At 38.5% G+C, this 24,402-nt stretch overlaps 1 protein-coding gene and 1 pseudogene across 2 annotated transcripts in view; both read left to right on the forward strand.

Moving 5' to 3' along the window:
• MTMR7 (myotubularin related protein 7) overlaps window positions 1-24,159 on the forward strand; it is a gene marked incomplete at both ends in the record, with an annotated part of 126,645 nt that extends 102,486 nt beyond the window's left edge. Inside the window, 7 exons of the mRNA XM_080710694.1 lie at window positions 843-952; window positions 2,956-3,081; window positions 5,059-5,108; window positions 16,147-16,347; window positions 17,818-17,958; window positions 20,231-20,357; window positions 23,794-24,159. Coding sequence (XP_080566820.1) covers window positions 843-952; window positions 2,956-3,081; window positions 5,059-5,108; window positions 16,147-16,347; window positions 17,818-17,958; window positions 20,231-20,357; window positions 23,794-24,159 — 1,121 coding nt within the window. The remainder of the gene's footprint in view (window positions 1-842; window positions 953-2,955; window positions 3,082-5,058; window positions 5,109-16,146; window positions 16,348-17,817; window positions 17,959-20,230; window positions 20,358-23,793) is intronic.
• On the forward strand, window positions 5,434-5,940 carry LOC308273528 (centrin-3-like; annotated as a pseudogene). The gene has a single exon. The product of its transcript is annotated as a centrin-3-like (transcript).
• Window positions 24,160-24,402: the final 243 nt, after the last annotated feature.

Here is a 24,402-nt window from a genome sequence, read left to right on the forward strand (position 1 = left end):
CCACCATGCCCGGCTCTTGAAAGACTTTTAAAGTAGGCTTTATTGCTATAATCTCAAATAGAATATAGGTATAATACTGGAGGTAGAGTATTTGTGATTATAGTCAGAACAGTAACTGAAGCTTTTTCAGAGCTTCATTTATATAAAGGATTAGTTCCTGAGATGGAAATTACTTGTCACTAATCTTATATAAGTGATTATGTAACTGCTTAGGTCTCATTGGGATACAGGGTTTTACTTTTCAAAAAGAAAACCCCTACCTGATGCACTGGGTTTGGATCATTAGAGTGATATAGGTTTTATTTTTAAGTTCAGAAGCTTTACTCTCATTGGTTTGTTGATAAAGGAGTTTGATCATTTCCATTTAAGACTTTTAATAGTTCCCTTTTGTGTTTTTTTAATAATCTTAATCTGAAGTAGTTGGGTGATGAACAGCTCTAACTGGGGTAAAGTGCTGGAGTTAGTTTTGTTTTTTTCCTCCATAGTAATCTCAACTATTCCTTAAGTTCTTATTTTTAATAACTTTGCTGGAAAGGTAAGTAGGTAATCGCAGGTAGTTCTTTACTATAATGCCATTCAATGATTTTCACTAATATTGGGGTTTAAACCTTACAGATATGATTTTGATAGCCAGATGCAGCATCCCTCATGACCAAATAGAAAGCCTTTCTTGAAATATTCCACAGAATTAAGTTTAGGAAACTTGGGTATTTTTTACTTAGGGTTCTCAGAAAATATCCACCACAACAAATAAGTTACTAATAAACTATTTATAAAATATGATCATATATAAAATTAGATATTTTCTTAATTTTACCTTTATAACATAATTTATCTTACAGTGTGTGAACTTAAATCTCCCTCTATGAGTGATTTCCTGTGGGGGCTAGAGAACTCTGGCTGGTTAAGGCACATTAAGGCTATCATGGATGCAGGCATCTTCATTGCAAAGGTATGTTAATGCAGAGAAAACAAATGGGTAGATCAGCAAGCCACTCAGACCTTGAAAAGGTGGCCTGTCTTCTCCTCAGTGGCTCCACTGTATTGAGCTGTGCTGCACCCAGTAGGTAGCTGCCTTCTCAGCGCTCCATACAATTTGCTCTCTGAAGACATCATTTGTGAGAGTCCAGTGATATGTCAACACAGTGAGAAAATGGTAAAATGTTTCCAGAATATTCTCCCTTCCATTAGGCTTACTCCTGAAGGAAAGAATTATCTATAAGAGAGTACAACTAAAGCAGGTGAGATCCACTCTACCTTAAGAACCTTAAGAATATTGCTGCAACTTTCACATACACTGTTTTTTTTTTTTTAATGTATTCTACTGTATTATTTGGTGGGTTTTTGTTTTTTTTTTTTTGAGCACTATAGTCTCACATCGTAATGTGGATCATGTTGACGGTGGCATATATTCACACAATACTTGGTGCCCTCCATCCACGGCTTTCCCTTTTCCCTCCCTCCCAATACTGTGTCCATGTTAACTATGTTATATTCACATGTATACACATATTCAAATGTAGCTTTGCCATTAATTTACCTCAGCCTTCTCCCTCCCCTATGCCTCCTTTCAGGCTTTGCTGAAGTTTCCCCTCCATTATCTGGAGTCCCTCTAGTATCCCTAATGCTCCCTAGTTTGGGCATATTAGAGAAAACCATACGTCCCTTCTCTTTCTGTGCTTGGCTAATCTCACTTAGGCACTCTTTTTTTTTTTTTTTTTTTTTTTTTTTTTTTTTTTTTTTTTTTTTTTGGTGGTACTGGGGTTTCTGGAAGCCCTTCTACCTCCGGGCTACACTCCCAGACCTATTTTTACATTTTTATTTGGAAACAGGGTCTCCTAAGCCAGCGCGCGCGGCTGGCTTCGAACCTGCGTGATCCTCCTGTCTCTGCCTCCCAAGCGCGGGGATTACAAGCGTGCGCCACCACGCCCGGCTTAGGCACTCTTTTACACTGTTGGTGGGAGTGCAAACTAGTTCAGCCGCTATGGAAATCAGTGTGGAGATTCTTTAGAAAACTGGGAATGGATCCACCATATAACCTATACCACTCCTGGTTATCTTTCAAAAGGGGTTAAAATCAGAGAACTATAGCAACATATGCATACCCATGTTTATTTGGTGTTTTTAAAAATAAATTTCTCTTAGATTAAACCCAAAGGGAACCATATCTTTCCTGATGACATGGTATGCTCAACAAATATTTATTTAGGGCCTGGTACTGCACCAGACTAGGTTCTATGGTTTCAGTGCCAACTAAGCCAGATCAAGTCTCTTCCCTCACACAGCTGACAGGAAAAAAAGAAAAAAGAAAAAAAGAATTTCTGGTAGTGACAGATGCTATGTTGAAATATTCCCAATGTTTTCCAGTATATGTCTCCAAAATACACAGCTTAAAATTGTGTGTCTGTTTGCAATAGCAAACAAGAATTCTTAGATTTTATGGTATAATTTTTTAGCTTTGTTTTCTCCTTTGTTTCCCACCCCTGAATCCATCACTTGGCACTTATCCTATTATCTATAATTTCATAGTCTTATAATTTATAATTTGTTCATCTTTTTCTTTTTGGAAAAGTTTGGGGCCAGTAGCTACTGCAGGATTTCAGTACGGCTTAATGTGGAAACTGTAGGGTAGATGAGGGTCAAGGGTAAGCAAGGGGACAAGTCATAAAGCTGTGTTTCATAGGAAGCATACTTTTTTACTTAGTACATATGCTAATTTGAGGTGACTTGAGTGATGGTTTCTGGGTGGACTGGGAAGGACAAGAGAAGTTCAGCTATTAGCACTCCCTAAGTCCCTCCTTGGCAATGCCCCAGTGAGGTAGGGCATATGCTAAAAAGAATAGCAGGTCTTGTCTGTCACTTTCTATAAATATATAATCAAATCTGTTTCTGGTGGGAGATGTTTCCTTCTTAGAGTCATTCTTTGTGACTCTTTGCTAATTGGGTGTCTTCCAGGCAGTTGCAGAGGAAGGGGCGAGTGTGCTTGTCCACTGTTCTGACGGCTGGGACAGGACTGCTCAAGTGTGCTCGGTGGCGAGTCTCCTGCTAGATCCACACTACCGGACTCTGAAGGGCTTCATGGTGAGTGTGCCAGAGGCACAGCCTTGACCAGCAGTGGACCTCTGTTTTGACCAGCAGTGGACCTCTGTTTTAGAAACGTTGAGCAACTTTTTTTTCTTCATCAATATCATTTTACCTTTAGTAGGTCAGCAAAATTAGTTAAAGGGAAAAAGGAACAAAAGGCTTGTAAAGAGGTGAATTTCAAATCTGAATGTGAATTTGGGTGTCAATACAGAATACATTCAGTAGTTTGGAAAATAGTGAATTTATACATCATTTTCTCATAAGTATTTTAAATTTGGGGTAGTGTATGAATATGTAACAGAAAAAATTCTGTATTGTATATGCAAATAGTTTTTGGGAGGAAAAACTGCTCTCATTTTCAGATTTCTATTTTTCAAGTAGTCCTTCACAATTTCTGAATGAGAATATGAAGATTTCACAGTGCTTTATGTTGTCTGATGAAATGGTGAGCACATTCTTTCCTGGAACTTAAACATTTTATATGTGCATCAAGGCACACCAGGTTACTTCCAACCTCAGTTTCCTGGGGTGGTTAAGTTTTGGCTACAAGGAAGCTATTTCTTTTCCCTCATTCTTTCTTTCTTTCTCTCTCTCTCTCTCTTTTTTTTTTTTTTTTTTTTTGGTGGTACTGGGGTTCCTGGAACCCCTTCTACCTCTGGGCTACACTCCCAGACCTATTTTTATATTTATTTGGAAACAGGGTCTCTTAAGCCAGTAAGACTGGCTTCAAACCTGCGTGATCCTCCTGTCTCCACCTCCCAAGCGTGGGGATTACAAGCATGGGCCACCACGCCTGGCTCAAGGGCTCAAGGGAGCTATTTCCTTAAACAACTGTGAGGGCTTCCTAGTGACTGGGCAATTACCTGCCTCTTGAACCACGGTCTGGTAGAAAGTGCTTCAGTGAGTCCTGAATTCGTGCTGGGGACAGATGCTGACAAGACTCTCTTGACTGCTAGATCTGCATTGGCAAGTGGTATCAGCTAACTCCCTGGGAACAAGAGAAGAGGTGGACTTTGGACTACTTTCCGGAGCTTTCCTTTCCTTTGCTGTTTTTAGGAAGTGTCTAAGAACTTCCAGTTACCTGCGACAGCGACACCCCTGCTCCAGACCCCTGTCCTGGGCTGAAGTGGACGGTTGGATTCCTTCATTTCATTTGAAGAGTGGAGAGGTTCCCAATCACACACTGTCAAGAGTCTTTCTCCATATACCATCCTTTTCTGCCATTAACTCATCCTAATTGTGCCACATTAAACTTGCAAACCCAAAGAAATTTTTTTTGTTTTTGTTTTTGTTTTCTTTTAGGGAAACTAGTGGCCATGTTAGAGCATTGGTGATATTAATGGGCTATTTTATATTATTAATTTTCACTTTTAAAACAAGACTACTTCAGATTATAAACTTATAGTAAACCAAATGCCAAAGAAGGGCTAAAACTACTAATATACTCAGACCCATGATTTTAGAATTCTTCTAATGTGCAGTATAGATTGCTGGGAAGCATTCCAAGTTGTTTTCTGTTAAAAGCTTAGTACTTTACATTATACAGAGAGGTAGCCTCACATATTAAGAGATGAGGCATGGTGCAGAGAGACCTAGATTATGGGGTGGTATCCTTTGCTTCCCCCTAAAAGGCAAATGCTTAAATCTCTCTGTGCTTTACGCTTTGCTTTTGTAAAATGACAGGGATATCATCTGTTCTACAGTGAAAAGAGATCATATATGAAGCAATCTGAACATGCCTGGCACATGGAAGTCCTCAATGAGTGGTATATTTTCATGTACTTTTCCTACAGATGATCCTCAACTTGACCCTTCCTGTGTGCATTGGTGTAATGCATTTTTATTTATTTATAGGTTACTTGAGGATAGTGACTTCTGCTCCAAAGACTTCTGAATCCCTTATCATTATTGGTTGCAGTCTTATTTTCCTTTATTTGCTCTCCTCCATAATATTTATATTCTTTTTTTGTGTAGGTATTAATTGAAAAGGACTGGATTTCCTTTGGCCATAAGTTTAATCACAGGTAAGAAATATTTTAAAATGTTTTTTTGAATATTTATAAAAACTATGTATAACCAGGAGTGGTGTTTTCTGTTAAAAGCTTAGTATTTTACATTAAGACTGGATATTGGAAAGATATCCACATGAGGAAATACTTAAAGGAGTGGTGGCACAAGCCTGTAATCACAGTACTTGGGAGGCTGAGCCAGGAGGATCACAGGTTCAAGACAAGCTTTAGCAATTTAGTGAGACCCTATTAAAAATTAAATTAAAAATAAAAAATGGATACTCCCTTGAGTAGGGGGTTAAGGTCGTTCTTGAGCGGGACATCTGTGTCTGAAGAGAAAATGAGTTTAGCTCTGAGAAGTGAGCTTGTAGTAGACAAAACAAAGAAAAAAAGAAGAGAACTCTCTGAGGAACAAAAACAAGAATCAAAGATGCTTTTGAGCTATTTGATACAGACAAAGATGAAGCAGTACATTATCATGAATTAAAGGTGGCAATGAGAGCCTCCTTGGGATTTGATGTAAAAAAAAAAAGCTGATGTATTGAAGATTCTTAAAGATTATGACAGAAAAGCCACGGGGAAAATCACCTTTGAAGATTTTAATGAAGTTGTGACAGACTGGATATTGGAAAGAGATCCACATGAGAAAATACTTAAAGCATTTAAACTATTTGATAATAACGATTCAGGTCAAATAAGCTTGAGGAATTTGCGACCTGTTGCCAGAGAATTGGGTGAAAATATGAGTGATGAAGAACTTCGGGCTATGATAGAAGAATTTGCTAAAGATGGTGATGGAGAAATAAATCAAGAGGAGTTCATTGCTATTATGACTGGTGATATTTAGAGAATTACAAGGATAAATACCAGGAATTTTGCTGTTACCATCTTATATTCTATTTTTTGTGCCTGGAGCCATTAAGAAGAAAGAAAGCAACTTAGTTCTTTTTTCCAAAAGGACCAAAATTAAGCATCTTCTGTGTTTGTATTTTACTACTGTTAAGTTTCTTTGTATGAATAGTATTGTTAGTATTCAAATAGTTTAGCTTTGTACTTGTAATATAGCTTTTATATAAAGTTTTTAAAAAATAAAAAAATAAAAAATTTAAAAATGGGCTGGCTTAAAGTAAGGCTTAGAGATAGAGTGTCCTTGGGTTCAATCTGCAGTACCACAAAAAGAAAAAGAGAAAAAGAGAAAAGCACTGTTTCCAAAGTATTTAATTGAAGGTTCAGTGGAAAACAGGCTTCATTTCAAAAGGTTTCTTACTTTGTATATCTTATTTGGAAAGTTCAAATTTTGCTTACAAACTCTATTATTCCCTCAGTATTAACTGGGAAGAATTAACTCATGTTAAATTGTTCCAGAAGAGACAGACAGTGCTTGCTCGTTCACTGGCCTAGAAAGGAATGGCTCCCCCTTTCTCCTTCCAGGCACACTTGACTCTCTGAGTTGCTCTATTTTAGAAGTGCTGGCATTCACTTTAAGCTGCAAGTCGTGAAATGCCCATGGAACGAAATCTCTGCTCTTCCACAGGGGTAATCAGATTGGACTGTTCCTAGGCATTCAGATAAAAGTGGTATTTGTACCAGATGTCTCTGTTAGGCAGTGCAAGACAGTAGTGGTCCAAGCTTTGGAGCCTGACAGATAAAACTCTAAATCCAGGGTGTGGCATTTGCTTCTGGCCTTGGGCATCTTTCCTTCTGATCTTTTGTTTTCCATCTGTGGTATAGGATGGTCTCCCTATTTCTTGAGGTTGTGGCAAGGATGTTTAAAACTTAGCTTATGCCTCACCCAGATGAAGGGTTTTAGCTGTGGTTCAGGAGCCTCCAGCCTCCTTTTGTGTTAGTGTTGATGATAAAGGTTGTCCTGTGTTCTGATGTACTCTAGACTCTGAATTATAAATGCTGTAGCTGTATTTAGTTTAGTCTTTTATTGCTAAAATTTAAATTTAGGTAGTTGTTCATAATTTCATTGGAGATTATCTTTAACGGTTTCAGTGTGTTTCCCTAAAATAAATTTTAAGTTCATGCAGTTATTCATTAGGGTTTTTGAAGATTTTGCATTTAGCCTCAATGCTGTGGTTTTCTGGAATTGTTTTTATGATTACCTTTCTAGAAAATCGTAATTCTACTTACAAGTGAGAAAAATAAAGCCTCTAAACAAGTAAACTTCTTAGAATCACAATGTTGTTTTCAGTTTTGGGTTCTATTGACCATCTCCAGGCAGTTAGAATCTATGAAGCGGGAGGCAGATGACATAAAGAACATGGAAATGGTTGTAGAACAGCTAATTTTCTGTCTGACAAAAATCAAATATATTAGGCAACTTTTTTTGTGTGGTACTGGGGATTGAACCCAGGAGCATTCTACCTCTGAGCTACACTCCCAGCCCTATTTTTTATTCTTTATTTTGAAACAGGGTCTCACTAAGTTGCAGAGGGCCTCACTAAATAGCTGAGGCTGACCCAAACCTGTGGTCCTCCTGTCTCAGCCTCCCAAGTACTGGGATTACAAGCATGTGCCGCCAGTCCTGGCTTGGGCAACTCTTTTTAAAGCTACCAAGGGCGAGTGGAACTGTAAGTTCTGAGAAGGCTTTAGATAATTTCTAAAGTTTCTATTCTTGGGAAAACTCTTAAAACTGACATTGCTCAATTCTGTTCCTTAAGTTAATTATTCATTGCTGAGATGAGGTTCTGTACTACTTTTCTTTTTCTCTGCCCCATGGTACAGGGGATTGAACCAAAGGGTGTTCTACCTGTTAACTACACCCCCAGCTCTTTCCATTTTTTATTTTGAAGCAGGGTCTTGCTGAGTTACCATGCACTGGCCTTAAACCTGTGATCTTCCTATTACAGCCTTGTTATTTGTCTTTGATTGTACCCCAAGCACCTTATGGATTCTAAAAATTACAAAATAATATATGGAGCCGGGCACACTCTTCAATGAAATTCTATATAAATGCAAGGAGGAAGACTAATGTATTTGTAAAAAACAAAGATAAGGGAGAAAAGTATCTGAGGAGCCAGATGTGGTGGTGCATGACTGTAATCCTAGTACTAGGGAAGCTAAGACAGGAAGATTGCAAGTTCAAGGGCTATCTCAGCAAGTAGTGAGACTCTCAACAACCTAGTGAGACCCTGTTTCAAAATAAAAATAAAATAGGGCTGGGGTGTAGCTTGGAGGCAGAATGTCTCTGGGTTCAATCCCCAGTGCCACACACACACACACACACACACACACACACACACCGCTGAGGAAATCTGTGGTCATATGGAAATAAATGATGTGACCAACATTATCTTTGCTATAGAAAGGGAAATATCCCTGGAACCTTGGGAAACCTCTATTCCCTTCCTTGTCCCTTCCTAGCAAACAGTACAAGAGTGAAAAGCCCCGAAGTTGCTTAGAATATTCTTCTCACTTTCCCATTAGTCTCTAATAAAGTTGGAAGATTAGTTCAGAAGTGCTTATGTGGAGGACTTCCGGGAAGATGGCGACGGAGGAAAGCGGCACTTATAAGTCCCGCTAACAATCCAACTCTACTACCTCAAAACCAGCGCCTTTCAGAGCCAGAAAACACCACAGCAAAGAAATAAAAACGGTAAATACAAGGGACAGAGAAAAAAGGGCTGGAAAAACAAGACACCGGAAAAAAACCAGCCCGAAGTGCTGCGCCCGCGCGGCGCAGAGCAGCCTGAGCAGCCGGAGCGGCCAGAGCCGCAGCGCGGATTGGGGGGAGCCGCGGAGCGGAGTGGCCTGAGCAGCTGGAGCAGCCAGAGCCGCGGCGCGGAACGGCCGGAGCGGCCAGAGTGGCCAGACCCGCGGTACAGAGCAGCTGGAGTCGCGGTTCCGAGCAGCTGAGCAGAGTGGCCAGAGCAGCCGAGCGGAGCGGCCAGAACAGCCGGAGCAGTCAGAGCTGCAGCACGGATTGGCTGGAGCGGCGGCGCGGAGTGGCCGGAGCCGCGGAGTGGAGCGGCCGGAGCAGCTGGAGCAGAGTGGCCAGAACAGCTGAGCGGAGCGGGCAGAGCAGCCGGAGCGGAGCGGCCAGAACAGCCGGAGCAGCCAGAGCCAAGTCGCGGAACGGCCGGAGCGGCCGGAATGGCCAGACCCACGGTGCAGAGCAGCCAGAGCCGCGGTGCAGAGCGGCCGGAGCAGCCGGAGCGGCCAGAACCGTGGTGCGGAGCAGCCAGAGCCGCGGCGCAGAGCGGCCGGAGCGGCGCGGCCTACATCTCCCCTAGCAACACCAGGCTCCAGAGAGGAGGGAGACTCAAAACAGAGCTCAAATCCAGAGAGGAGGTACTCTGGCCTCGCGGCCTAGGATGCAGAAGCAGCGTCTTACTGCTGGCGGCAGCGGCGAGTTCACCGGACGGCCCTAGACCAACCCACTCAACCAGCCACCAGGCGCCTGAGAGGAGGGGTGGACAGCGAGCCGAGGTGAGCAGGTGCTGAACAGCTGGGCGGCAGTCAGCAGTTTTGTTGGTGCAGGGAACATCTAAAGCTCCCAAGGGCTGGGCGCAGCACAACTGGCAAGGACTCAGAGCAGAGTTCAAAACCAGAGAAGAAATACGCCGCATCACGGCCGAAGGCGTGGCAGTGGTGCCATATTGCCAGTGGCGGCAGCAGCGAATCCACCGAGTTCACTACAGCTCCATCAGCGCACTCAACAACCGTGAGTCAAATTGCGGCCCCTAGGGGAGAAATCCCAGTACTGCACTCCCAGGGACTTGCGCAGATAGTCTCCCTGGGACGGAGATTTTAGCAGTGCAGCCCAGTGGGGGAGTGGCAGTGGCAGAGATATCATACCATAGTCACAACTCCCCACTGGAGAACGCCCAACTTGGCACCCCCCACGGTCTAAGCAGCCTTGATTGACTCCCTGGGTCTGAGACTTTGTGATACAACACAGTAAAGGAGTAGTGGTGACTGAGATACCATAGACTAGAGATCCAGAGCATCTTAAGTGAACTCGTAGTGACTCAGGGAAGAACCCAGAGAAGGCACAAACTTCCAAAATCATGGGAAAGAGAAATAACAATGGAGCAGTGAATGCCAACAACACCACAACATCAGAATCTGATAACACAGAAACCCAAAGATCTCTAGAAGATCAAATTAGGAAAATAACTTTAGAAATAATAGAGGACTTTCGAAAAGAATTTAGAGAGAGTCAAAAAGAGATAAAGGATGCAATTAATGAAGTAAAGGCCTCAATTCAAAGTATAAACAACAGATTAGACCACATGGAGAATAGAATCTCGCTTCTTGAAGATGATCATGCTAAAAATGAACGCATAGTTTCTAATTTAGAAAAAAAAACCCGACAGCAGGAATCTGACATTGAAGAAATATGGGCCCATTTCAAGAGAGCTAACCTAAGAATAATTGGAATAGAGGAGGGAAAAGAAGGTGAAACCAAAGGGATCAACAATCTCTTCAAGGAAGTAATAGCGGAAAATTTTCCAAACATAGAGCAAGAGGTCGATACACAGGTCCAGGAAACTTATAGAACTCCCTTTAGACAGGATCAGAGAAGAGGATCCCCACGCCACATAATTGTCAAAATGACCAATGTGGAAGCCAAGGAGAGAATCTTAAAGGCAACAAAAACAAAAGGCCATGTGACATACAGAGGCAAACCAATTAGAATCACTCCAGACTTCCCAAACCAAGTTATGAAAGCCAGAAGGGCTTGGAGTAACATATTCCAAACTCTGAAAGAAAACAACTTCCAGCCAAAAATTTACTACCCAGCAAAACTATCCATCAAATTAGATGGGGAAATAAGAAGCTTCCATGACAAACAGCAACTGAAGGAATTTATGTCTTCAAAACCAGCGCTAGAGAAAATACTCAAGGAGATTAACTGCAAAGAGGAAATGGGTAATTCACGCCAGAACCAAAGAAACAAGAATTCCCATCCAGCGGACAACTAAGCAAAGAAGAATAAACAGTATCTCAAACAGAAATAAGATCTTAACATGTTGGGAATTAAAAATTATCTCTCTATAATCACACTAAATGTAAACGGCCTCAACTCCCCAATAAAAAGACATAAAGTGGCAAAATGGATTAAAAGCCACAATCCATCCATCTGCTGCTTACAAGAAACACACCTCACAAGTAAAGATAGGAACAAACTCAAGGTAAAGGGCTGGAGCAAGGTAATCCATGCTAATGGTACTCGAAGACAAGCAGGAGTAGCAACTATGATATCAGACAAGTTAGACTTCAAACACAAACTTATTAGAAGAGACAAAGAAGGTCACATTTTACTGGTAAAAGGAATAGTCCAGCAAGAGGAAATAACAATAATCAACATCTATGCCCCAAACGTAGGGGCAGCTACTTTCATAAATCAAACTCTTTGTGACATGAAGCCACACATAAATCCCAACACAATAATACTGGGAGACTTCAACATACCTCTCACAATACTAGACCGATCTTCCAGACAAAGGGTCAGTAAAGATGTCTCAGAACTAAAGAACACCATTAACCAAATGGACCTTTTGGACACATATAGAATATTTCACCCAACTACAGCAGAGTTTACATTTTTCTCAGCTGCTCATGGAACATTCTCCAAAATAGATCACATCCTGGGACACAAAATGAGCACTAGCAAAGTTAAAAAATGTTACATACTTCCCTGTGTCATTTCAGACCATAATGGAATGAAACTAGAAATCAACTATAAGAAGACCCAGAGAAACAACATAAACATGTGGAGACTGAACACCACACTTCTGAATGAAGAATGGGTCATAGAAGATGTAAGAGGTGAAATCAAGAAATTTCTAGAAACAAATGAAAATAAAGAAACAACATATCAAAACCTCTGGGACACTTTGAAGGCAGTATTAAGAGGAAAATTTATAGCACTGAGTGCTCACATAAGAAAAACAGAAAATCTTCAAATAAATAGCCTTATGACACACCTCAAAGCCCTTGAAAAGCAGGAACAATTGGACCCCAAAGCCAGCAGAAGACGGGAAATTATTAAAATTAGAGCAGAAATTAACGAAATAGAGAATAAAAAAACAATATAGAAAATCAACAAAACCAAAAGCTGGTTTCTTGAAAAAATTAACAAGATTGATAAACCACTAGCCAACCTAACTAAAAAAAAGAGAGAATCAACCCAAATTATGAAGATAAGGGATGAAAAAGGAGACATTACTACTGACAGCGTAGAAATCCAGAGGATTATCAGAAACTACTTTGAAAAACTATACTCTAACAAAATGGAAAATCTGGAGGAAATCGATAACTTCCTAGATAAATACAACCTTCCTAAACTGAGTCAAGAAGATACAGAACACTTAAACCAACCAATAACAATCAAAGAGATTGAAATAGCAATAAAGAGCTTACCATCAAAGAAAAGCCCAGGACCAGATGGTTTCCCAAGTGAATTCTATAAAACCTTTATAGGAGAACTAATCCCAATACTACTCAAACTATTTCGGGAAATAGAAAAAACCGGGACTCTCCCAAATACATTCTATGAAGCCAACATCACACTAATACCCAAACCGAATAAAGACAGTTCAAGGAAGGAAAACTACAGGCCTATATCTCTGATGAACTTGGATGCAAAACTATTAAACAAAATACTAGCAACACGCATTCAAAACCACATCAAGAAAATCATTCACCATGACCAGGTAGGGTTCATCCCAGGGATGCAAGGCTGGTTCAATATACGAAAAACAATCCATGTAATTCATCATATAAACAGAATCAAAGACAAAAACCACATGATCATCTCAATAGATGCTGAAAAAGCATTTGATAAAATTCAACATCCATTTATGATAAAAACACTGCAGAGAATTGGAATAGAAGGAACATATCTCAACATTATTAAGGCAATCTACAATAAGCCCACTGCCAACATCATATTAAATGGGGAAAAACTTCAAGAATTTCCCCTAAAAACTGGAACGAGACAAGGATGTCCACTATCACCACTTCTCTTCAATATAGTACTAGAGACTCTAGCCAGAGCAATAAGGCAAGAAAAGGAAATCAAAGGAGTACAAATAGGAAAAGAAGAACTTAAGCTTTCACTATTTGCAGATGACATGATACTATACTTAGAAAACCCAACAAACTCAACCAAAAGGCTTATAGAACTGATCAACAAATTCAGCAAGGTATCTGGATACAAAATCAATCTTAAAAAATCAGAAGATTTCCTGTACACCAACCATAAATCCACTGAAAAAGAAATTCAGAAAACACTTCCACTCAGGATCTCCCACAAAAAAATAAAATACCTAGGAATAAACTTGACCAAGGAAGTAAAAGATCTCTACAAAGAAAATTATAAAACACTGAAAAAAGAAATCGAAGAAGATCTTAGAAGATGGAAAGACCTTCCATGTTCATGGATTGGCAGAATTAATATCATTAAAATGGCCATCCTCCCAAAAGTGATCTACAGATTTAATGCAATGCCCATTAAACTACCAAGATCATTCCTCACAGACATAGAAAAATCAGTCCTTAAATTTATCTGGAATAACAAAAAGCCCAGAATAGCTAAGGTAGTTCTCAGCAACAAAAACCACGCAGGAGGAATCACAATACCTGACTTTAAACTATACTACAAAGCCATTGTAATAAAAACAGCATGGTACTGGCAAAAGAACAGATATATAGACCAATGGAGCAGAATAGAAGACCCAGAAACAAGTCCACACACTTTCAGCCAATTGATTTTTGACAAAGGGGCCAAAAACATACACTGGAAAAAAGATAGCCTCTTCAACAAATGGTGTTGGCAAAATTGGTTAACCATATGCAGAAAATTGGATGTTAATCCCACTTTTTCACCCTGTACAAAAGTCAACTCATGATGGATCAGAGACTTGGAAATTAAACCAGAGACCTTGAAGCTCCTTGAAGAGGGCATAGGTCCAACACTACAACACATAGGTACAGACAAACATTTCCTCAACAAGACCCCAAAGGCACAACAAATTAAAAGGAGAATCAATACATGGGATTGCATGAAACTGAAGAGCTTCTGTTCAGCAAAGGAAACTATCAAGAATCTCAATCGAGAGCCAACAGAATGGGAGAAGATTTTTTCCACCTACACCACCGATAGAGGACTAATATCTAGAATATACAGAGAACTCAAGAAACTCAACACTAAGAAAACAAAGCATCCAATAACAAAATGGGCAAATGAACTAAATAGACACTTCACAAAAGAAGAAATTCAAATGGCCAATAAATGCATGAAAAAATGCTCAACATCACTGGCAATCAGAGAGATGCAAATCAAAACTACCCTGAGATTTCACCTAACTCCAACTAGAATGGCCATCATTCAAAACACAAACAACAACAGATGCTGGCGAGGATGTGGAGAAGTGGGAACTCTAAGACATTGTTGGTGGGATTGCAAATTAGTGCAACCACTTTGGAAAACAGTATGGAGAATCCTCAGAAGAATGGGAACAAATCTTCCATTTGATCCAGCAATACCACTGTTGGGTATCTACCCAAAAGAAAAGAAACCAAACTACCAAACTAATGCATGTGTATCTATGTTCATAGCTGCACAATTCACCATAGCCAAACTATGGAAGCAGCCAAGATGTCCATCAACAGATGAATGGATTACAAAACTGTGGGATATGTACACAATGGAATTTTACTCAGCCATCAAAAAAAACTCAATTACATCATTTTCAGGGAAATGGATGGAACTGGAGGACATTATGCTAAGTGAGATCAGTCAGGCACAAAAAATAAGAAATCAGATGCTTTCCCTAATATGTGAGAGTTAGGGAGAAATGGGTCATAGGAGGAACTCTTGGAAGAGGATCAGTAACTTTTAACTCTGTTTACATTGTCTTTGGATATACAATATTTTTTTTATTTTTTAGGGAGTTTATTTACTCTTTTGTTGCCTGTGCCATTGAAATCATATCCAAGAAATCACTTCCAATTTCAATGTTGTGAGGTTTTATGACCCAGATTTTCTTCTAAAAGCTTATAGTATTAAGATTTATATTTAGGTCTTTTATCTATTTTGAGTTAATATTTGTATATGTGTTAGGTAAGGGTCCAATTTTATTCTTTTTCATTTATTATTATTTTTCAACAATATTTAGTTAAAAGACTAGTATTTCCTCTACCAAAAGTTCATGGAAACCTTGTCAAAAATAACTTGACAATGTATGGAAGAATTTATCTCTAGGCTTTTAATTAGCTCCAATGGTTTATATATCTGCCTTTATAACAGTACTACATTGTTTCAATTATTGTAGCTTTATATGGTTTGAAATCAGAAAATATACATCTTCTAGCTTTGTTCTTCTTTGAGACTGTTTTGGGTATCTAGAGTCCATATTCCATATCAGGATAGATTTTTTCTGAAAAATAAATAAATAAATGTATGATAGTTTCACCTAAAAAAAAAAAAAAAGAAAAAAATATTCTCTGGTAAGAAAGAAAGCAAAAAGAAATATTGAAATGTTATCTTTAAGTCATCAAAAGTTTGGTACCAGACAAATGAAACTGTTATGTGAGATTATCAATGTTAATATTGTATAAATTGCTATAATACTAGATGTCAACCAGTAAGCCAAGCGTGGGAAGGAGGGATGGGGAGGGAATGGGGTGGGGATCGTGGTAGGGGCTAACTGGGCGAGATGTGCATGTATGTCTACAAAAGTATTTTCTTTATACCACTATGATGTATGAATACATTGCACCAATAAAAAATAAATTAAAAAAAAAAGTGCTTATGTACTTTTAAAGTCTGAATTAGAAAATGTTTTTATTTCCCATGGCAAGTTTCCTTGAATTTTATCTCTAGCATTAAAACTTCCTTTTGAAACTATAACCTGGATAGTTTCTTCTTTCTTTAGACTTTTATTACATAAAATGTCTCTTAAAATTGAAATTTAAAGTTATTTTTCCATTTGCTCACCCTGAGTTTATAGATAAGATTATTTAGGACTAGGTGTGTTTACATTTATAACTTTCTAATAAAAAACCTGACCTTATAAAATCTCTTATACTTTTATAGATACGGCAATCTAGATGGTGACCCAAAAGAAATCTCTCCAGTAATTGACCAGTTCATTGAATGTGTGTGGCAGTTAATGGAACAATTTCCCTGTGCCTTTGAGTTCAATGAGAGGTTTTTGATTCACATTCAACATCACATTTATTCCTGCCAGTTTGGAAACTTCTTATGTAATAGCCAAAAGGAGAGAAGAGAACTCAAGTATGTGTTTGGTGTTTAATTCTTATCTAAAGAGTTTGGTGATTGAAAAATTTCAGGTGGCCTTTTACAATTTTGAATACTATTTCACTTAGCATATCCATAGTGACAGATTAAATTTATTTTTCTTGTTCCTGACATCATTTCAAAGTGGTTTACATGTCATCAACTGACAGATATTAATCTGCTCCCCATTTTTACCTGATATACACAAATAGGTTGGGAGACTTGATATGATAATATTTAAAAAAAAACTGTCCAGGGTCAAAGAAAGTAATTTTTGCACTCAAAAAGAAGTTAGAGCCAGGCATGGTGGTGCACGCTTGTAATCCCCGAGCTTGGGAGGCGGAGACAGGAGGATCGTGCAGGTTCGAAGCCAGCCGTGCTGGCTTAAGAGACCCTGTTTCCAAATAAAAAAATATAAAAAATAGGTCTGGGAATGTAGCCCAGAGGTAGAAGGGCTTCCAGGAACCCCAGTTCCACCAAAAAAAAAAAAAAAAAAGAAGAAGAAGAAATTAGACATCTTTGGTGGATATACTGTTATAATGAAAATTGCAAATACAACTGGAAGCAAATTTTATACTCAAGCCACTTTTAATTTAGATTAAAACTGTATTGCATTATCCAAGAATAAAAGTAGACAAAATGTGAACTTCTGAATAATAATAAAGTCAAAAACTTAACAATAAGATGATTTAGAAAGTGGAAATGATAATATTTTTGAAATTGTCATAGAATCAAGTCATTTTACTGTGGTGCATGTATATAATCAAATTTACTTTAGAAAATGATCAGTTTAAATAAAATGCTCCAGTGGTTTTATACCATCTGAGCTGAACAGAAAGAAAAATTATCTTTCAAGTAGATACTGGTTTGTTTTCTACAAGGAGCTTCTCAAGTATAATTCCTGATAAATGGCGATGACTTGAAAGAAGCAGTACATCCTTTAGACTCATCTGTTATCCTAAACAACTTGTGGTTTATTGCATAAGACTAACCAGTTCTGATGATACATGCTTGGGTTTGAATCCTGGCATTTCCACTTACTAGCTATGAAATTTGGAGAGACTACTTAATCTCTCCATTCCTTAGTTTCTTCATCCAGAAAATAGATATGTATCATAAGAATTCAGTAAAGAGCAAATGAGAGAAAACACTTAGAATGGTGCCTGGCAGATAATATTCAGTGATTTGGAGGAAAAAACAAGGAAACCATGCAGCAGCATTTTCTTTTTTCCTTTTTTTAAAAACACTGAATAATTAAACATCTTGTCAAGGCTTAGTTCAGATAGTGCAGAAGTGAACATTTTTACAAGTTTATCCTACTAAATAAAGAAACCACCAAAAAGGCTATACAATTCCTGCTGCAGAACAAGGGCCTTTGGTATTCAGATAAAAATTATCAGTTCCCTTCTACCTTTCTATCTTAAGAACCAAGATAACTCATTTTTAGTTCTATTTTCTTTGTTACAGAATTCAAGAAAGAACATACTCTTTGTGGGCTCACCTGTGGAAGAATCGGGCCGACTACCTGAACCCTCTATTCAGAGCTGATCACAGTCAGACCCAGGGAAGCCTTCATCTCCCTACAGCTCCATGCAACTTCATGTACAAGTAGGTCGATTTTTAGAGACTCTCCAGCTATTTGATTCTGGCACTGTTTAACATTCAGAGGCCAAACTGAATGAGACACTGAGCTTCAAAGGTTTTTTTGGACATAAAATCCACCAGAGAAAGTTGCTTGAATATCTGATTCTGGTGTTTTTGATAGTGTCTTTTCCTTCTCCATCCCCCTATAACTGTGGAATTCTTTTCAGAAGTTGATGCTTTACAATAATGACATCTTAAAAATGTAAGTTCCAGCCGGGCGTGGTGGTGCACGCTTGTAATCCCCACTCTTGGGAGGCGAAGACAGGAGGATAGCGCTGGTTCGAAGCCATCCTCCTATCTCAGTCTCCCAAGCACGAGGATTACAAGCATGTGCCACCACGTCTGGCTTAATTTATGTTTTTAAGTGAAAGAAGGGAGGAGGGAGAGATAGAAAGAGAAAGAAGGGAAAAAAAAAACAGTGAAAACAAAGTACCTTATATGTCAAATTGGAATCACAGGGTTTTTGTTTTGTTTTTGTACTAGGGATTGAATCCAGAGGCATTCTTCCTTTGAACTACAATCCCAGTTCTTTTTACTTTAGAACAGGGTCTCACTAAATTGCTGAGGATGGGCCTTGAACTTGCAGTCCTCCTGTCAGCCTTCAAAGTACTGGGATTACAGGTGTGCCCCACCATGACTGGCTTGAATTCACAAATTTTGATAAAGATGATGACTCAGATTACCCTTTCATCACTCCTGAATCAAGATTAAGTCCTAGTATATCTCCTTTTGAAAATAAAATTAAGATGGTCTATTTTGGGATGCTGAAAGCAGGCTAGCCTCTTAACAGTTCTATTAGGTGTGCACTAGATATGTATGTTGTATGCTACCACTTAGTTTCTTTTTTAGTCTTGTATGATATCGAAAAAAAAGACTCAGAGGTCAATAAAAAGACAAGTTCAAGTCGGGCGTGGTGGCACATGCTTGTAATCCCAGCATTTGGGAGGCTGAGACAGTAGGTTCGCGGCCAGCCTCAGCTACTTAGTGAGGCCCTTTGCAACTCATTAAGACACTGTTTCAAAATAAAGAATAAAAAATAGGGCTGGGATGTAGCTCAGAGGTAGAATGCCCCTGGGTTCCATTCCCAGTACCCCCCCCCCACCCACACACACACACGACAAGCTCAGACAGAAGAAGCCCTTATTGCTCTACCCTGCTCACTTCAACACACATTTAGCAGCTTTTCCCGTCTATGGATTTCATTCCTCAAGATGGTTTTGTTGCTGATTACTTCAGATTATCATTTCCCCAGGCTTTTATAGCAGAATATTAATAGTGTAATAGTAAGAAAAAATGTCTCCATGGCTTATGTAAAACAACAGTTTTAAGAGTTATGGAGACACACTACAGTCATTGTATTGCAACTAAGTTATTCATTTCCAGTTATTATTAATTTACTAACATTTTCTGAAGAATCAAGCACTGTTGTAGACACTTTGGATAAAACAATGAGTGAAAGTAAGTCCTTGCTCTCAAAGTACTTTTCTGTTCTAAATAAGTGGGATAATGGATCTAAAGATATCCCTGTGGCATTATTCATTCTCACTCACCTTCTGGTATGCTTTATTGTACAGGGAAAAAAAGGGAGGAGTTTCTGTAAATGCAAATGTTGGTTTGTGGTGGCTGTGATAAAAAAACAATGCTTTAAAATCTTCAAGTTTAAAAGTTCCCCTTTGCTGCTGGAGGATTTTAAATATACAATTACTAATCATATTTTATTGTGGTACTGGGACTTGAACTCAGGGGCATTTTACCTCCAAACTACATAGCCAGCCCAATTTTTAAATCTTTATTGTGAAACAGGGTCAAAGTTGTAGAGGGCCTTACAAGTTACTGGGGCCTGCCACTAACCTGTGATTCTCCAGTCTCAGCCTCCCAAGTATTGAGATTACAAACTGCCACCACACCTTAATGACTAATTTTTGAAGTTCAAATTAAGAGCCAATTTCTTAAACCAAAAAAAAAGTGGCAACAAATGCTACTTCAATCTATTATAGAAAAACATGTCTTCTAAATTCAGTATTATATATATATATATATATATATACTCTTCATGAAATTTATTTTAAAAGTTTAATGACCCAAGAAAAAAGAAGTAGCTTTTTTGAACCTGTAATTTCATTTGGTCATTATTAAGGATGTAGGACTGTGAATATTAATGTTTCCTGAGAAAATCTGAGAGCATGTTTTATGACTGCGGTATGATGGTATTATAAAATTCTACCTTTCTTCCCAGGTTTTGGAGTGGAATGTATAATCGCTTTGAAAAGGGGATGCAGCCCCGACAATCTGTTACAGATTACCTGATGGCAGTGAAGGAGGAATCCCAGCAGCTGGAGGAAGAACTGGAGGCCCTAGAAGAAGTAAGACACACTGGCTATTGTTAATCTCTTGTGTATTTATTTAAGAACACTGCTCCATGAACGCCTCTTAATGCCTAGTACATAAAATCAGTACTGCTTGGGTACTGGTCAATACACACACACACACACACACACACACACACACACTGGTTAGTATTATTTGAGAGTACTAAATTGAAGTCTGGAGAAAGCATGAAAAGAAAAGGTTAAAAAAAAAGTAAAATTAGACACATGCAACTGCAATAAAAGCCCATTACTCCATACTTTAAGATTATATAACAATTTTATATTAATGAATAAGTGACAATAGTTAAAATTGAGCGGGGTCTATTTTGGGCTTCTGTAATTTCTCCATATATGGCCAGGGAAGTTATAATATACTTAAATGCTTTTCCCAACTGAATAACTTTGTTTCCAGTGATACCACTGCAGTTTAGTTGATCATCAAACCCAGTGGATTCTTGCTTCATTCTACTTCATATTGCCTTCTTAAAATCCTACATCACAAGCTGGGTATGGTGGCGCACGCTTCTAATCCCAGTGCTTGGGAGGCTGAGACAGTAGGCTGACACAGGTTTGAAGCCAGCCTCAGTTACTTAGAGAGGCTCTCAGCAACTTAGTGAGACCCTGCTTCCAAATAAAGTATAAAATAGGTCTGGGAGTATAGCCTGAAGGTAGAAACACCCCTGAGTTCCGCTCCTAGTACCACACAGACACACACACAAATCCTACATCACCATGTCATTCACTTGATAAAAAATTGGCAATAAATTCCTGTTGTTTGGGACTTGAATTCTGAATTAAGGTCTAGAGTTTTAAATATGATGAAAACTTCTTTTAAAAAGATCTTATGTAGTCAGTTGTGATGGCACACACCTATAATTCTAGTCATGGAAGGCTGAAACAGGAGGATTGCAGGTTCAAGGCCATACTCAGTAACTTGGTAAGGACCTCAGCAACTTAGCAAGACAGTTTCTTTTTTTTTTAAGGCTAAGGTTGTAGCCCAGAAGTAGAATATACCTAGGTACAAAAAACAAAAACAAAAAAAGAAAAGAAAAAAGAAAACGATATGTAGTGAATAAAAATATTAGGATTAGTGGGCATGGTGGCGCACGCTTGTAATCCTTGCACTTGGGAGGCGGAGACAGGAGGATCATGCTGGTTCAAAGCCAGCCTCGCTAGCTTAAGAGATCCTCTTTCCAAATTAAAAAAAAAAAGTATTAAAAAAATAGGTCTGGGAGTGTAGTCCAGAGTTAGAAGGGTTTCCAGGAACCCTAGTATCACCAAAAAAAAAAAAAAAAAGAAAAAGAAAAAGAAAAAGAAAAAAGAAAAACAATTAGGACAAGAAAGAATCAATAATTAAAGTTATTCTTTGTATCTCATAAAGTAATAACATGACTAGAAGAGAACTTCAATTACCTTCAGATTATTCAGTGTCTAAAGTAACACACTTACTCCTTTGCCCAGTGGATACTCGCCCGCAGGTACACTCCACTGAAGATGATGGCCCCAGCTTTATAGTTCAAGGTTCCCAGCAATAAAGGAGAGTCATTTGGAGGTAGCTGGTGAGGCTGATTTCTCATATATTCTAGAAAACATCACCTTTCAAGATATAAATATTGTGGTAGACTTTAAGTCTATTCAGGTGCACAGTAGAGTTGGACAGGCAAAACAGATTCATAAGGCTAAATCGGTTTTGAAGACTTTTGAAACCAAACGTAAATGGTAATCTAGTATATATCTGTGAGGGTAAAACAAAACACCACTGGGCCCATTTGAAGAGTTAGTTCTGCCTCTCCTCATGTTTTACTTTTCTGAAGAAGTAATTTTGAACCCTGTCAGTGCAGCAAGGTCCCCTCTCATGAGGACTCCTAAATATTGAGTGCCACAATTGTGAACTGTACACAGGGCCAAAACATCTTAAATAAAAGAACAAAGGCAGAGGACCAAAATGAGCCACAAGTTAGGTGTTTTGAGCTCTGGAGTTATGCTATACCTTTTACCATGTCATTGTTGGGTCAGTTTTATATACTCTTCCTAGAGTTATCCAAGTTCTTAGAATTCTATTAGTCTCTTCAAACATTCTTTCTGTTAAAATAATAATTTTAAGTTATTTAGAATTTCTAAAAGTGCCTTAATTTAAAAATTGTGGTCCTGTTTCCTTATAATAAAGTTTAAATCTCTTAGTCTGGCACTTGATATTTCCTCAAAATTCAGTCTAATCTACCCTTTTAATTTTATTCTCTGCTCTTCCCTTTGCTAAAATTGAACAATTTTCTGCTTTTTGTATACAATTGGCACCTTCTTACCTTTGTGTTTTTCTCATTGTCCCTCCTGCAAGGAATGCTTTATCACTAGAATGTCCAAAGTGTAACTTTTTCAGTCCTATTCATGAAGCTTACTCTTCTCTCTTCTCTCAAACCATACCACCCAATACCCTTTAAATTTGCTTCTCCCCAAACCCTACATTACATAACTTTCCTCTCTTGTACTAGCCCAGGTTCTCTACTGCTGGGTCTGGATTCATCCATTCTTCATTTTGCCCAGCACACTACTTCTGCATTAGTATCTTACATAAATGTGTTTTCAATGAATACATAATGCTTGATTTTCTAACACCTTCCCTGCTGACACTGAAGGATTCATTCTGGTAAAATATATTTTGAATAGCACAATGTCCATGATCTGATGAAGGGAGCATATCCATGTAATGGGGTAATTTAACATAAAAGCAATGAGGTACTGGACATGCTACAACATGGATGATCCTTGTGGACATATAAACTAAAAGGACACAAAAGACACACATTATGTGGTCCACTGATAGGAAATATCCAAACTATAAAGTTCAGAGAGATAGAAAGTTGATTTGTGGTTTTCAGTGGCTATGGGGAGGAGAGAAATGGAGGCTTGACTACTAATGACTATGAGGTTGTTTTTTTTTTAAGTTGGGGGGTGATGAAAATGATTTGGAATTAGTGATGGCTACACAATCTTGCGAATATAGTAGAAACCACTGAATTGTATGTTTTAAATGGTGAATGTTATGATAAGTGAATTATATCTCAAACTAGATAAAACTAGATAAAACTTCATTTCTGACTCTTAAAGAACATATTTCGAGTTTTCTTGTTCACTATGTTAAACCATATAGGCATAGAAAAGAGGGAGACTACTGATTGTCAGGTACTTTACCTATGTTATACTACTTATATTTATAGAAAGCCTGTCAAAGCAGATACTGCCATCTTTACATTAGAGATGAAGAAAGCAAACCTCACAGAATTAGTTTTGTCTGTGGTCATAGGTCTAGGTTTGAATCCACATCCATGTAAGTCCCAGATTCTTAACATTATATGCAGCTGGGAGGTAATACTAAGGATATATATATTCAATTATTTATGATTTTCCCCTGAAATTGTTGCTTCCTTTTTAGAGGCTGGAAAAAATTCAGAAAGTCCAGTTTAATTACACTAAAGTGAAGAGCAATAAGCAAGGTGAACCCAGCAAACACTCAGGGTTTTCTACCTCAGATAACAGCGCGGCAAACACTCCCCAGGATTACAGCGGGAATATGAAATCATTTCCATCCAGGAGCCCTTCACAAGGTGATGAAGATTCTGCTCTGATTCTAACCCAAGACAATTTGAAAAGCTCAGATCCTGATCTGTCAGTGAACAGTGACCAAGAGTCTGGGGTGGAGGATCTGAGCTGTCGGTCTCCAAGTGGTGGTGAGCGTGCCCCGAGCGAAGACAGTGGCAAGGACCGGGATTCTGATGAAGCCGTGTTTCTCACTGCCTGAGCTTCCCTACAGAGTTACAAAGTGAAGGACACACAGGAAATGCTTGCAAAAATATGGAGACAGTGCAATTCAAAGTAAAAATATCTCAAGCAATGGGATATTATCATTAAGAATTATAAAATGCATATTTGAAAGTGGAAAATGACCAACTCTTAGTTGAAGAACGGGAAGTAGCCATTTCTTTTATCAAATGTAAGGAAAATTATTCATGATTTTGAAATGTATTCTAGATTATGGAAATTG

This window comes from Muscardinus avellanarius (assembly GCF_963383645.1).
Source record: "Muscardinus avellanarius genome assembly, chromosome: 14".
NCBI lineage: Eukaryota > Metazoa > Chordata > Mammalia > Rodentia > Gliridae > Muscardinus > Muscardinus avellanarius.